Source organism: Theropithecus gelada, chromosome 11, assembly GCF_003255815.1.
Source record: "Theropithecus gelada isolate Dixy chromosome 11, Tgel_1.0, whole genome shotgun sequence".
NCBI lineage: Eukaryota > Metazoa > Chordata > Mammalia > Primates > Cercopithecidae > Theropithecus > Theropithecus gelada.
In genome coordinates, this window is record NC_037679.1 from 120,962,605 (window position 1) to 120,978,132 (window position 15,528).

Consider the following 15,528-nt stretch of genomic DNA (forward strand, 5'->3'; position numbering starts at 1 on the left):
TCTTCTTCTCCAAGTTCCTAAAGGTTGAGGCTTATATAATTGATTTGAGATCTTTCTAATTTTCTAATATAAGCATTTAATGCTGTAAATTTGCCTCAAAGTAGAGTTTTACATACATGCCAAAATTTTTGATATTTTGTATTTTCATGTTTATTTAGATCAAAGTATCTTCTAATTTCCAGAGACTTCCTTTTTGACTTATTGTGTAGAAGTACATTGTTTAACTTCCAGGTGTTTGGAGATTTTCTTGTTATATCTTAATTATTTACTTTAGTTTGATTTCATTGTAATCAAAGAGCTTAATTTGTACTGGCAGGTTGCGGTGACTCACGCCTGTAATCCCAGTATTTTGGGAGACCGAGGCGAGTGGATCACCTGAGGTCAGGCATTCGGGACCAGCCTGGCTAACGTGGTGAAACCCCATCTCTACTAAAAATACAAAAATTAGCCAGGCATGGTAGCATGAGCCTGTAATCCCAGCTACTCAGGAGGCTGAGGCAGAAGAACCGCTTGAACCCAGGAGGCAGAGATTGCAGTGAGCCGAGACTGTGCCATTGCACTCCAGCCTGGGTGACAAGAGTGAAACTCCATCTCAAAAAAGAGCATAATTTGTATGATTACAGTTCTTTTAAATTTGTTAAGGTTTGTTTTGTGATCCAGGATATGATCTATCCTTGTGAATGTCTTGTGCACTTAAAAAGAATGTGTACTCTGCTGTTGTTGGTTGTAGCATTTCATAAATATCAATTCAAGCCATTTAGTAGATGGTGTTCATTTTGTCTATATTCTTGCTGATTTTTGTGTACAGGGTCTGCCAGTTACTGAGAAAGGAGTGTTTAATTTCTCAGCAGTAAGGGTGGGATGTGCCTGTATATGCCTTCAGTTGTTTGAGTTAGTGCTTTTGTGTTTTGAAGCTCTTTAATTATAGTTGTATATACATTTAGGTTGCTTATATTTTCTTGGTGAATTGGGCTTTTTATCATCATATAATGTTCCTCTGTCCCAGTAATTTTCTTTTCTCTGAAGTTTACTTTGTCTGATACTTATTTATTTTTTGAGGCAAGTCTCACTTTGTTGCCCAGGCTAGAGTGTAGTGGCATGATCATGGCTGACTGCAGCCTCAACCTCCTGGGCTTAGGTGATCCTCCTACCTCCACCTCCCAGGTAGCTGTGACTGCGGGTGTGTACCACCATGCCCGGTTAATTTTTTGTATTTTTAGTAGAGATGGGGTTTCACCATGTTTCCCAGGCTGTTCTGGAACTCCTGGCTTCACGATCCGCCAGTCTCAGACTCCCAAAATGCTGGGATTATATGGGCGTGGGCCACTGCGCCTGGCTTTGTCTGATATTATATAGCCGCTCTAGCTCTTTTCTTAAATATAACGCCTCTATGAGATATAATTCACATACCATACTATTCACCTATTTAAAGTATACACTTTTAGGGTTTTCAGTGTATTCAGAGTTGTGTAACCATCACAACAAAATCGATTTTAGAACATTTTTCCCACACAAAAAGAAACCATATGTTCATTAACAGTCACTTTCCGTTCCTCCTACCTTTTCCTACTCCCCCAGGCCTAAACATCCACTGATCTACTTTCAGCCTCTGTAGATTTGCCTCTTTTGGACACTATATAAATGGCATCATACATTGTCTTTGTGACTGACTTCTTTCACTTAGCATAATTTTTTCAGTTTTCATTCATGTTGTAGCCTGTTTCAGGACATTATTCCCCCCTACTTTTTTTTTTTTTTTTTTTACCAAATATTCCACTGTATGAACACATCGTATTTATTCATTTATCAGTTGAATAATGCTGTGAACATTCACATACAGTTTTTTGCATTGACATACTTTCATTTTCTTGGTGTGGACCTAGGCGTGGAATTGTTGGATCACATGTTTAACCTTTTGAGTAACTGTCAGACTTTTCCAGAGTTGCTATACCATTTCACATTCTTTATATCCTAGCCAATACTTCTATCTTTTCTATTATAGCCATCTTAGTAGGTATATCTCATTGTGATTTTGAATTGCATTTCAGTGATGGCTAGTTATGTTGAGCGTGTTTTCATGTTGTTAGCCCTCTGGTTTTCTTTTGACTAGTATTTGTATAATATATCCTATTTTCCACCCTGTTAACTTTTTTTTTTTTTGGAGACAAGGTCTCACTCTGTCACCCAGGCAGGAATGCAGTGGCACAGCCAGGGTTGACTGCACCCTCACTGTTCCAAGTAGCTGAGACTACAGGCATGTGCCACCAAACTCAGCTAATTTTTAAATTTTTTGTAGAGACAGCGTTTTGCCATGTTGCCCAGGCTGGTCTTGAATTCCTAGGCTCAGGCGATCCTCCGATCTCAGCCTCTCAAAGTGCTGGGATTACAGGTGTGAGCCACTACGCCTAGCCTGTCCTTTTACTTTTAACCTACCCATATCATGTTTAAAGTGAATTTCATATAAGTAATGCATAGTTGGGTCCTCTTTTAAAATTCTGATCATCTATCTTAATCCATGTGTTGAGGACATTTATATTTAGTGAAATTATTAACATGTTTGGATTTAGTTCTGCCATCTTACCATTTGTTTTCTTTTTGTTCCTTTGATATTCCTTTGTTTTGCCTTTTCTCTGTCTTTTGGGTTATTGAACACTTTTTAATTCATTTCAATTAACCTATTGTAGTTTTGACTATTATCTCTGTACAGTTATTTTAGGGATTTCTTAGGAATTACAGTATATGTAAATTTTTAAGTCTACATAAAATTGTTATTTTTACAACTTCAAGTGAAATGTAGAAATCTGATCACTATAAAAGCTTTTTTGGCCTCCTCCCTTTTTGTTGTAGTTATATATTTCCCTGCATAAATTAAAAATCTCGTTAGATAAATATTATAATTCTTGTTTTTAAACATTAGACGTTTAAAAGAACTAAGAGGAAAATATTTACCCAGATATTTATAATTTCCATTGATCTCCCTTTGTTCCTGATGTTCTAAGTTTCCTTCTGACAACGCTTTGCTTGTAACTAGATTATTCTTTATAATAAGTCTACTGGAAATAAATTCTTCTTTCTCTTCAGCTGAGAATGATTTTTATTTTACCTTCATATATGAAACATTTTTGCTGGATATAGAGTTTTGGGTTGATAGGTCTGTTATTTCAGCATTTTGAAAATGTTGTTCTACTTTTTTCTGGCCTTCATTTCTGATGGGAAACCTACAGCTACTCAAATTGTTCTGTATGAGTAATGTATCATTTTTCTGTGGCTGCTTTCCAGATTTTTTCTTTGTCTTTAGTTTTCGGAAATGTGATGACAATGTGTCTGGACTTAGATCTTGTTGGAAACTCCTGCGTGGGGTTTCCTGAGGACTGGGAATGATGAAGACAAAGTTTCTTAGAAAGAAGCAAAGTGTTGTATCGTCGAAATGTATAAGTTTCAACTATTGCAGTTAAATATGTTTTTATATTATTGGATGACAAGTTAGAATGCCCTTGGGAAAATACACAAAATATAGTATTTCAGTGATTGTGAATATTGCATCTTTTCAATAGGGGACTCTTCTAAGGGATTCATAACATAAACATACTAGTATATTTAACAATATTGCCCGGCATGGTGGCATGCACCTATAGTCTCAGCTGCTCAGGGGACTGAAGTGGAGGGTCTTTGGAGTCCAGGAGTTCCAGCCTGGGTGACAGCAAGACCTCATCTCTAAAAATAATTAAAATTTTAAAAATAATAATAAATATTTCTAAAAGATAGAGGCAACTCTGTAAAATCTTAGAGATGTTTAGAAAGTTGTTTAGGAATGGTTTTAGTCCTTGATTTACCATTACAGTTTTTTTTTTTTTATTTTGAGATGGAGTTTCGTTCTTGTTGCCCAGGCTGGAGTGCAATGGCGTGATCTCAGCTCATTGCAACCTCCACCTCCCAGGTACAAGCGATTCTCCTTTCTCAGCCTCCCAAGTAGCTTGGATTACAGGCTTGTGCCACCACACCCTGCTAATAATTTTTGTATTTAGTAGAGACGGGGTTTCATCATGTTAGTCAGGCTGGTCGCAAACTCCTGACCTCGGGCGATCCACCCACCTCGGTCTCCCAAAGTGCTGGGATTACAGGCGTGCACCACCACACCTGGCCTACAATTTTTCCAGATTAAATTTATTTATAAGTGAAGCATGAATTGACCAATATCCTATGCTATGCAAGGTAAGTTTTCCCATCTGTGTTTAATATTGTGGCCATTTTTTTCTACTTAAATGAAATGTTTCATAGAGTAGTATCTATTTGAGGTTTTGTTTTGTTTGAGATGGAGTTTTGCACTTGTTGCCCAGGCTAGTGCAATGGCGCGATCTCGGCTCACTGCAACCACCGCCTCCCGGGTTCAAGAGATTCTCCTATCTCGGCTTCCTGAGTAGCTGGGATTACAGGCGCATGCCACCACAGCAGCTAATTTTTGTATTTTTAGTAGAGATGGGGTTTCATCATATTGGTCAGGGTGGTCTCGAACTCCTGACCTCAGGTGATCCACCTGCCTCAGCCTGCCAAAGTGCTGGGATTACATAGGAGTGAGCCACCATGCCTGACCCTGTTTGAGGTGTTATGTGGTACTATCAAGTAGCCATTCTGGTTGTGACAGTTTTTATCTTCATGGATCTTACAACTTGATGGTCATATGGTTCTTTTGAAACTTGACAGGCCAAATTTTGTGTATCTGTCATGGAATCTTTGAACTTCTTCATGGATTTATTTTACAGTTTCATATGAGGCCTTTGCATAACGATGTTTAGTCAAAGCATCCCGCTTATAGTAATGAACTTTAAGGTATTTCTGTGGTATCTACAATATTGTTTCTACCTTTATGATAGCAGTTATATTAGGCAGCTACCATCAAGCCATCAAGTAGTTAATGTATTCATTGTTTTTTAAAGGATATCGGAGGAAACTCTTTTCTTTGCAGCATTTCAGAGAAATGAATTATTCTAAAAGCATACCAGCTATTCGTGTATATATTTACTTTTAGTAAGTTGCTCTATCTTAGTGGACTACAGTTAAGTCACTTGATCAGTCTAGCTTCTGGTAAGAAATTGAATTTTACCACAGTAACTGATGTACCTCTTGCATATCAAGCCTGATATTGCTGATTTTTGTTTTTAAGATAAAACCCATTAACAAACAGTAAAGTCAGGATTTGGTACTAGAAAATTCAAAAGTTTTGTTTTGGACTTGAATACTTCTTGAGTTATGGAATCACAATCATGAGATTTTCCTTGCAGTAGGTAAAGGTTGTTGAATTAACACTGTTACACCAGTGGATGGTAATGTGAAAAAGAGAGAGTAACAATATTTCATAATTACTCAAGTGACAGAAATTTTGGGTGGTTTCCTTTAGCAACAGGGATTTACTATGCATGGTAACCTGAGGTTTAAAGACCTAGTATAACCTCTGAAGATGCTTTGATTAATTCAGTTGAGATTTATAATTGCTCTGAGGCAGGGAAGCTAAACCGTAGCTACTGAATTAAGGTATACGATTTCTTTCTTTTTTTTGTTTTTGTTTTTGTTTTTGTTTTTTGAGACGGCTCCTCACTCGGTGGCCCAGGCTGGAATGCAGTGGTGCTATGGCTCACTGCAACTTCCGCCTCCCAGGTTTAAGCGATTCTCCTGCCTCAGCCTCCCAAATAGCTGGGATTACAGGCACTCCCCACCAAGCCTGGCTAATTTTTGTATGTATGTATGTATGTATGTATTTATCTATTGAGACAGAGTCTCTGTTGCCCAAGCTGTAGTGCAGTGGTGCAATTTTGGCTCATTGCAACCTCTGCCTCCCAGGTTGAAGCGATTCTCTTGCCTCAGCCTCCGGAGTAGCTGGGATTATAGGCGTGTGCCCCCACACCCAGGTAATTTTTGTATTTTTAGTAGAGACAGTGTTTCACCATGTTGGCCAGGCTGGTCTCAAACTCCTGACTTCAAGTGATCTGCCCTCCTCGACCTCCCAAAGTGCTGAGTGAGCCAGTGCACCCAGCCTAAGATACGCAATATAATAGGCAGGTGGGGTTTTTGATGTCATGTTGTTAATGCTCCCTGAACACAGTGTACTATTTTTGTACTCAAAAAGATCTATGATTATGTAGGAAGACTGTCTAGACTGAGGGCTGTCTAGCTATCTGATCATATATAGGACCTTACTGCATTTTTTTGGGGAACAGATCCTATCTATTGCATTTGTAGATGTTACGCTTTAGTGAATAAAGAAGGGTTCTTCTTGTGGTCCCAGCAATATCATTTACAGATTAGGACCGTTAGAGAGTTCTATTAAACCAAGAGAGTTATATTAAACCAAGATAAACTTTATTTTCTCTCAAATCTTTTATAATTTGTTGTAGAATTTCAGATTTGTCTTTTATTTTTTTCACCATCTGTTACAACCTATTATTTTTACTATAAAACCTTTTTTTTTTTTTTTTGGTTTTTTCATTTTTTTTATTACAAGTCAGCCCCTGTCCTTTTTTTTTTTTTTTTTTTTTTTTTTTAATTTTGCTTTACAGACAGCTTTAAAAGCTTACTAAGAAGGATCTGATGTTCTATAGTAATGGGATTAATGAAGTTGTAGTGATGTCCATTTAACCCATTTATGTTAACTTTCTTAACAAGTAAGAAAGTTGTCTATCTACAATTTTAGATAATTCCCTTTGGAAATTTAGAGGAAGTACAGGGTATTGTTGGGCGCTAATGGCTCTCTCAGAGCAGCATCTTTGGATAGATTTTGGGTAGTTGTCCTTTTGGGTATTAGCCAGTATCAGACAATATTGGTTCCTTTAATGGCCCTTTTACTTGTCATATTTTCAGGTATCCTTATCTAAACCTCCTGAATCTTACAAGACAAATCTTGTGGTTGTTTTCTCTAGAGAGCCAGAAGTTATATTAATTTCCAGCTTGTTTACTTCTTAAGGCTCCATGGAAATGTCTGGTCATATATTGGACATTTTCTAAATTGGCGATTTAAATAACAGGAGAAAGTCTTCTGAAATTGCCTAATATGTTTTATGAAATATTTTATACTGTTGAGTTATTTAAATCTTCTCTTTTCTACTTGTTGCTTTGTGTGTGTGTGTGTGTGTGTGTGGGTGTGTATTGGAGGGGATAATCATTAATTGAACTAGTACAGATCTGTAGTCCAGGGCAGTGTTACATAACAGAGTCCTGAATTCTGTGGCAAATCACTGTTTTACTAAAGTTAATGAAAATCTTTGTTTATAACCCTTCACTTGGATCTACACCAAAGTTTTAATTTAACTTCTGTAGACCTGGCTTCTGGCCTGGTAATTTAGTGTGATTTTATTTTTTGAGAAAACTCTGAAGAAAGGATGGCTTGCATTGAAAGTTAGGTAAAACTTAGTAGAAAGAAAAGATTTCGGCCGGGCATGGTGGCTCACGCCTGTAATCCCAGCACTTTGAGGGGGCTGAGGTGAGCAGATCATGAGGTCAGGAGATCGAGACCATCTGGCTAACATGGTGAAACCCCGTCTCTACTAAAAATAAAAAAAAAATAGCTAGGTGTGGTGGCGGGTGCCTGTAGTCCCAGCTACTTGGGAAGCTGAGGCAGGAGAATGGCATGAACCTGGGAGGCAGAGCTTGCAGTGAGCTGAGATCATGCCATTGCACTCCAGCCTGGTCAACAGAGCGAGACTCTATTTCAAATTGAAAAAAAAGAAAGATAAAAGATTTCAAGGAGGGTAAGTTTCAGAAGAAACTTAAGTTTTGGAAAGAGACTGTTTAAAATTATTAAAATTTTGTTTGAGGTTTCTGCATACCAATTGAAGAAGCTGACAATTGACTGTTTCATGTTTTGTCTCATAATTTTTTCAGCTACTCTTATATTACTTACTGATTTTAACATATTGGACGTTTCCTGTAATTACCAGTTTTGTCCTAAGTCAAAACTCTTTTTTTGCAATTTACTAAGGAGGACGCAAGCGTTAGAATTATAATGCAACTTTATGTAAGAAGCAAAAGTTCTTCCAAGAGGAGGTTGAGACTTTGATGTAGCATGACACATTGAGGCCACTTTGGCTGGTCAGCAGTGTTTGTGAACAGTGTCTCAAGTCCCCTGACCAAGCAGAGGTTAGGAAGCATTCTTACAGTCAGAGATCTGATGGTCATTGACCCCAGAATACAGAACAACGAACCAAATGATATTTCTCAAAAGTGACAAGATAGGGAATGCCCTCATAAAGGGCAAATTTCTATATAACGTTATATTCACTGGACATGTACTTTTTTCCCCACTGTAAGTTCTGAGTGTTTTAAATACACTCTAGTTCCATCTGTAAATCTTTTAACTGTGTTCTAATTTTTTTGTAGCAGTGTAAATTTACTTTCAAGTTTGTACCATCCTAACAGAAGCAAAACCACAGTGTTCTTAGGTGTTTTTTCCTCCCTGGACAGTGAACAATACTGTAACAAATGTGTCTTAAGAAGCATATCTGTGTTGACCTGAAACTAAAATAGATATGTTGACTTTGAGTCTTGATTTTAATTTTAATTATAGATATATCTTTAGAAATGAGTTGCACAATTGAGAAGGCACTTGCTGATGCTAAAGCTCTTGTTGAAAGATTAAGAGATCATGACGATGCCGCAGAATCTCTGATTGAGCAAACCACAGCTCTCAACAAGCGAGTAGAAGCCATGAAACAGGTTTGATTTTTCTTGTTCATTCCATTTATCAAAAGCAGTCATTGACATTTATGTATTGCTGGCTAATTAGTATCTAATTTTTTCAACATTCTCTAAAATTTTAAAGTAGCTTGACCTGTGTATTTCAGATTTACTTTAATTTTGTCGTGTTCAGGTGACATACACGGACATATATTTCTAAACCCTAGATTTGATCACTTATTTTGCTGACACAGTTGCGCATTTGAGTTTAGAAAATAAATGAATTTGTTAGATCTAGAAACATTTGACAAAGACCAGATAATACCTTTTACTAATGTTGGTACACATTTTGTTCTGTCTTGTATAATGTGGAAATGTTCATATTTTTCTTTATAAAAGTACTTAAGGTGATGCTGTTTAACAACAAAATAGCTTTTGAAAATGATGCAAGGTAATATGTGATTTACACTCTGTGCAGTTATTATACCCATACTTGCTGCCTTATTTTTCATTCAATGCTACCAATTAAAGAATACATAAAAAGGGCTTTCTTCTTGCTATTTTTACTGTTGTGTAACAGAATATTCCCATGGGCCACGGAGTTTAGACACTATTTTAACCTTCTGGTAAAAATTTTCAAGTCATTTAAGAAAATTATAAAATCTTTGACATTATGATGGAAATCAGAGGGGGAGAATGTATATTCACAGCTAACTCTCCTCATCTGTTTTGTAAAAGGAAGCAATTCTGGGATAGTATTTTTAACAAAGCTACTGGAAATAGTGGAGCAAGTTTAGTTATTTGGTTTTACAACTGTGTTGCCCTAAACAGATTACCTGCATCCCTAACCAACTGTCCAGCTAGACTCAGGCACTTCAGTGAACATATATCTGGTATTGAGTTGTTAAAAAGGGAGTTTCACATCTGAAGTTAAGAACCAGGAGTGTTACAATGAATATATTACTAAGTGTCTCGTGAGAATGCCTTGAAAATAAATTAGTGCAATTGTAAAATAAGATTCTCATTTTCTTAATGGAAAGTCTTTCTGCATTTCTTTTGTACATGTGCTATTATTATTATTAAGATATTCACATACCATAAAATTTACTTTTTTGAAGGGTACAGTTCATTGGATTTTAGTACACATTTGCAGGTTATACAGTATAACCACTATCTGATTCCAGAACATTTTCATCACCACAAAACCTTACATCCATCAGTGGTCTCTCTCTAGTTTCCCCTTTCCTCAGTCTCTGGCAACCACTAATATTTCTGTCTGTATGGATTTGCCTATTCTGGACATTTTATATGAATGAAATGATAAAATATGCAGCTTTTTGTGATTGGCTTCTTAACATAATGTTTTTAAGGTTCATCTATGTTGTAGCATGTTATCCGTACTTCATTCCTGTTTATTACCAAATAATATTGCATTGTAAGGATACAGCACATTGTGCTTATCCATTCGTCAGCTGATAGGCATTTGGATTATTTTACTTTTTTGGCTGGTAAGAATATATGCTACTATGAATATTTGTGTACACGTTTCTGTGTGGACATATGTTTTCAGTTTTCTTGGGTATATATGTAGAAGTAGAATGGATGGGTCACGTAATAACTCTGTTAAATTTTTTGAGGATCTGGCACGTTGTTTCCCAAAGCAGCTACACCAAGCTTGTCCGACTTGTGACTTGCTGGCTGCATATGGTCCAGGATGGCTTTGAATGCAGCCCAATACAAATTTGCAAACTTTCTTAAAACATTATGAGATTTTTTTTTTTTTTTAAAAAAGGTCATCAGCTATCATTAGTGTTAGTGTATTTTATGTGTGGCCTGACAATTCTTCTTCCAGTGTGCCCAGGGAAGCCAAAAGATTGGACACCCCTGAGCTACATCATTTTACGTTCCATCAACAATGTATGGAAGGTTGCAGTTTCTTCACATCCTCTCCAACAATTGTTATTGTCTTTTTCATTATAATCATCCTAGTGGGATATATTGAATTGCATTCTCCTAATGACTAGTTATTTTAATTAAACATCTTGTCATGTGCTTATTGGCCATTTGTATATCTTCTTTAGATAAATGTTTATTCAAATCCTTTGCCACTTTTAAAAATGGGGTTATTTTCATTTTATTGTTGAGTTGTAAGAGTTCTTTATACATTCTGGATACTAAGCTCTTATCAGATATTTGTTTATATGTATATTTCAGATATATTTGTATTTATATATCAGATATATATATTTGCAGATATTTTCATCCTGCATGTTTTTTCCCCATTAGTATCAGGAAGAAATTCAAGAACTTAATGAAGTCGCAAGACATCGGCCACGGTCCACATTAGTTATGGGAATCCAGCAAGAAAACAGACAAATCAGAGAATTGCAACAAGAAAACAAAGGCAAGATACGTTACTTTTTGACATTAATCCCGTTTCTAGTCTGTATTCCTGAATCATATTTATTGCTCTTTATCCTGTCCCACATTTGAACGTCTGCCTTGCTTGACATCCTCTTAGATTCTCATCCTCAATAATCCAGTTAGCACTGCTGTTGTTAGCTATGAAATAACTCAGCTTCATTCTCTGCAGTCCCACTGCATTGGCCCCCAGATTAGATGCTCAGTCTCTTGCCTGAAATGTCCAAACTTATCTCCCTGATTCCGGTCTCTCTTCCTGCTTCCAGTCCAAGCTGTCTTCAATATGACCATCAGATTGATATTTCAAAAATCAATCTGATCGTGTAATTCTTTTTTTTTTTTTTTTTTTTTTTTTTTTTGAGACGGAGTCTTGCTCTTTCACCCAGGCTGGAGTGCCGTGGTGCTAGCTCAGCTCACTGCAAGCTCCGCCTCCTGGGGTCATGCCATTCTCCTACCTCAGCCTCCCAAGTAGCTGGTACAACAGGCACCTGCCACCACGCCCGGCTAATTTTTTGTATTTTTAGTAGAGACGGGGTTTCACCGTGTTAGCCAGGATGGTCTCAATCTCCTGACCTTGTTATCCGCCCGCCTCGACCTCCCAAAGTGCTGGGATTACAGGCGTGAGCCACTGCGCCCAGCCCTGATCATGTAATTCTTTTGCCTAAGAACTTTCATTGTATATGTATTACCTCTTACAGGGACCCTAAAAATCAATTCCCAGCCTTTTTTTTTTTTTTTTAATCTTTTTCCCACAGTTTTCTTCACCGTGAACTCTTTGCTCTTGCCAACACAAATCACTTCCTAAACACATCATCTGTTTTCATGCCTCCCTGCTTAGAAGGTCCATTCCTTCACTTTTCAACTGAGGGAACTCACACTGTACTTTTACAAAGCTTCCACCAATTTTTTCCCACAGATATCTCTTAAATCTATTTGACTGACACTCCACTCTGCACCAACCACATGCTTGTTTTCTCTGCTAGACTCTTGAGGTCTGTGGCCCTTTGGTATTAATATAGAGAGAGCCTGGGCTGGTATTTAATTGCTGTTTAGTACATCTTTGTTGAAATGATTCTCAAAAAATAAGGTTAAAATGCTCATTCAGAAATCTAATAAGGGCCTTCATTTGGTGTCTCTTATTGTTATATGGCTAGATTTTTGTGCATTGTGTTTTCTTTTTAAAATGTCCTATTCATAAGTTGCTTAGTGGAAAATTTTATGTACTTTTAACTCAAGTTGGAATAAAGTACAATATTATTCTTGATAGAATTGCGTACATCTCTGGAAGAACATCAGTCGGCCTTGGAACTTATAATGAGCAAGTATCGAGAACAAATGTTCAGATTGCTAATGGCTAGCAAAAAAGATGATCCGGGTATAATAATGAAGTTAAAAGAGCAGCACTCCAAGGTAATCCATTCTATAAATGTGACCTGAAATGGAAAAGAGAGACGATTGATTATCCTGTGTTCAGATTTTTTTTGTAAAAAATCACAGGTATCTAGTAATGGCATTTTAACATGATGTTGAATGTTTCATCTTTTTAATTGCCATTTTCTCCTTTTTCTTATTTTTCCATTTCTTGCTTGTTATGTATCATTTTCCGTTTGATTTATAACTCTCACTGTTTCTTAGAAACTTTAATTTGTACATTGAAAAATAAATTTCATTTTGGATATAAAGGTAAGTCTGTTCTATTCAACATTATTTTTGTAGGGCTATATGCTTTTAAGAAATATTTCTTAAAAGGCTGGGCATGGTGGCTCGCGCCTATAATCCCAGCACTTTGGGAGGCCAAGGTAGGAGGATCGCTTGAGGCCAGAAGTTCAAGACCAGCCTGGGCAACATAGTGCGACTCCATCTCTTCAAAAAGTAAAAATACTAGCTGGGTGTGGTAGCACATGCCTGCAGTCCTAGCTTCTCAGCAGGCTGAGGTGGATAGACCACTTCAGCTCAGGAGTTTGAGGTTACAGTGAGCTATGGTCATGCCAACTCCCATCTAGACAACCGAGTGAGACCCTGTCTCTTAAAAAACATAATTTTTTAATAATTTTTTTTGTTAATAAATTTGTGTATTGACTTCTCTTGCATAAACAAAAAATACTGAAAACTTTTTTTTAAAACCTGAAAGCAGTTTAATGTAGATTTGTTTTTCTTAGGACTATTTTCTGAATAAGGCTAATTCATCCAGACTATAAATCATCTTGTTTATTATAATGGAAAAAACATGGGGTTGAGGAGAAGAACCAACATATTAAAATTTTGCTCCCTTGCCCCAGTATTATATACCAATTGACATCATTTTTTAGAAACAAAGCTGAAGTAGTTAGAAATTAGTGTTTTACCTGCTTTTCATCCCTTTGTCATCCCTGTGTCTATTCCCTTTGGTATGGCTCCATATTTTATGGCAACTGCTATGAAGACAAGTAGAATAATCCTCTCTCACTTATATTTATTTTAAACTGAGTTTTAGTTGCTGATATGAAATAAAAATATTAAACTAGATTATGGAAACTAAGCTGTTATCTGTATTAGATAATGATGATCTGACTATTATTATCAATATTACTTAAGAAATAGTGATTATGAGCCTTCTTTTCCCCATTTGTTACAGCAGAAATAGGAAAGGACGTCTTTTTATATTTCTCTATTATTGAAACACATTTTAGATTATTTAAACTACTTCTTCCATTTTGGTGCTTGTAGGTGTTTTTCACTTATTAGTAATTAATTCTATTAGAATTAAATACCTATCAAATAGCTCTTTATATGCCTTTATATATTAGAAAACCTAATGATAGGTACCTCTTATGTCAACCAGTAAAATAATAAATTAAAAATCTGTGTTTAATTAAAAAACAAAAAAAGTTTTCTAATTATGCTATTCATCTCCTAATCAAATGGCAATCCGTTGATGTTTAAGTGGTGATCTTTTCAATACAAAATGTAACTATTGTTAATGAGACCATTCTAAAATCATTTAAATTTAAAGGTATAATAATAACTATAATAACTAAGACTTTTTTAAAGGCGCTAAGAGGAGTTGACTTAGTATTATTAGTAAAATAAATGTAATCTTGAGAATTTCTAAAAGGTTTGTATGTTTTATAACCTAAAAATAAAATGTTAAGGATCTCAAGGGAAGAATACCATCTCATCTGGTAGCAACTATGACAGAAGCAAATGTTTTCTAAAATGCATTAGATTTTACTATACACCAGAGCTGGTTTATTAATTAGTAAGGTTAAACATTTCCTAAGATAGCTGTAAGCCATCCTTTTTTATTATGTAGACTGAATTCTTCATCTAAGTTCAGATGATCCTTGCCTCCCATAAAATGACTATTCAGTTACTTGTTATTAATTCTCACTAATACATATTAATGTTTGTGATTTTGATTTTTCCCAAAAAGGAGACACTTTGACTTAATTAAACAAACATTAATACTTGCACTGGATTGGTTATGGGTAATAATAAGATGAATGTACAAGCTTGCAGTATAGTGGGAGATGCAGACACAAACATAACAACCTGTATAAGGGAGGGTTTCATGAATCCCAAAGTAGAGATATGAATTGTTACTGGAATGCTAGAGGGAGCAATATTAACTGTCATAAGGAAAATCTGGAACGGTGTCAAGGAAGGGAAGAAAATCTGTCTCAGTCCAGCCTTGAATTAATTATGGGCAGGTAGGTAAACAAGCAGAAGTGAATGGGCAGAGAAACTTGTATATAATAAAAGCACAAAAAGTATGGTATTCTAGGATGTGTTTAGGTACTAGTGCTCTGATATGCCTAAACACAAAAGTAATTTTACAACACATTTAGGGCTAAGAAACAGAGTTACAGATAACAGCATTTTGGATTGGAGTAAGAGATCCTTTCGAGACTGTTGTAATACAGAACTTTGCCCTTACCTAGAAGTTTTTGAGCACATACTTAAAAAATCAGTAGAAAGTTTGAGAGCTCATTTTTACCCAAATGATGATTTTCATGTTATTTTTGAACAGATGCCTTTTTGGAAATCTTAAAAAAGCAAACATTTCAAACAGTTGGCTAACACGCATGAACTAACACTCATTCAGTTTTTAAATTACGGATGATGTCCGTATTAACATTATAATGACTCTATACTACAGATTGACATGGTACATCGTAACAAGTCCGAAGGATTCTTCCTTGATGCATCTCGACACATCCTTGAAGCACCTCAACATGGACTGGAGAGAAGGCACTTGGAAGCAAATCAGAATGTACACTAAATAAACAGTCAACTTTTGGGGTGTGGATGGAAGGGGGGTCCATTTCAAAAGTTCTTTTACGTTGAATTTCCCTCCCAGATTAGATCAGCAAATAAATGAGATTCGTTAAAAGAATGTTGTGTCGTTAATAGCCATGCTGTTCAGTGTAGAAACTTTAAATCTCTCATTAATTTTCTGTGTGT

At 36.1% G+C, this 15,528-nt stretch overlaps 1 protein-coding gene across 3 annotated transcripts in view; it reads left to right on the forward strand.

The window, feature by feature from the left end:
* FGFR1OP2 (FGFR1 oncogene partner 2) overlaps positions 1-15,528 on the forward strand; it is a 28,515-nt gene that overhangs the window by 7,159 nt on the left and 5,828 nt on the right. The window contains exons 2-6 of one of the 3 annotated variants that reach the window (XM_025400915.1): positions 7,970-8,127; positions 8,555-8,703; positions 10,951-11,068; positions 12,353-12,495; positions 15,224-15,337. In XM_025400915.1, coding sequence (XP_025256700.1) covers positions 8,569-8,703; positions 10,951-11,068; positions 12,353-12,495; positions 15,224-15,337 — 510 coding nt within the window. In that variant the 5' untranslated portion in view covers positions 7,970-8,127; positions 8,555-8,568. The remainder of the gene's footprint in view (positions 1-7,969; positions 8,128-8,554; positions 8,704-10,950; positions 11,069-12,352; positions 12,496-15,223; positions 15,338-15,528) is intronic. The other 2 variants (XM_025400914.1, XM_025400916.1) reach the window with 2 other exon arrangements.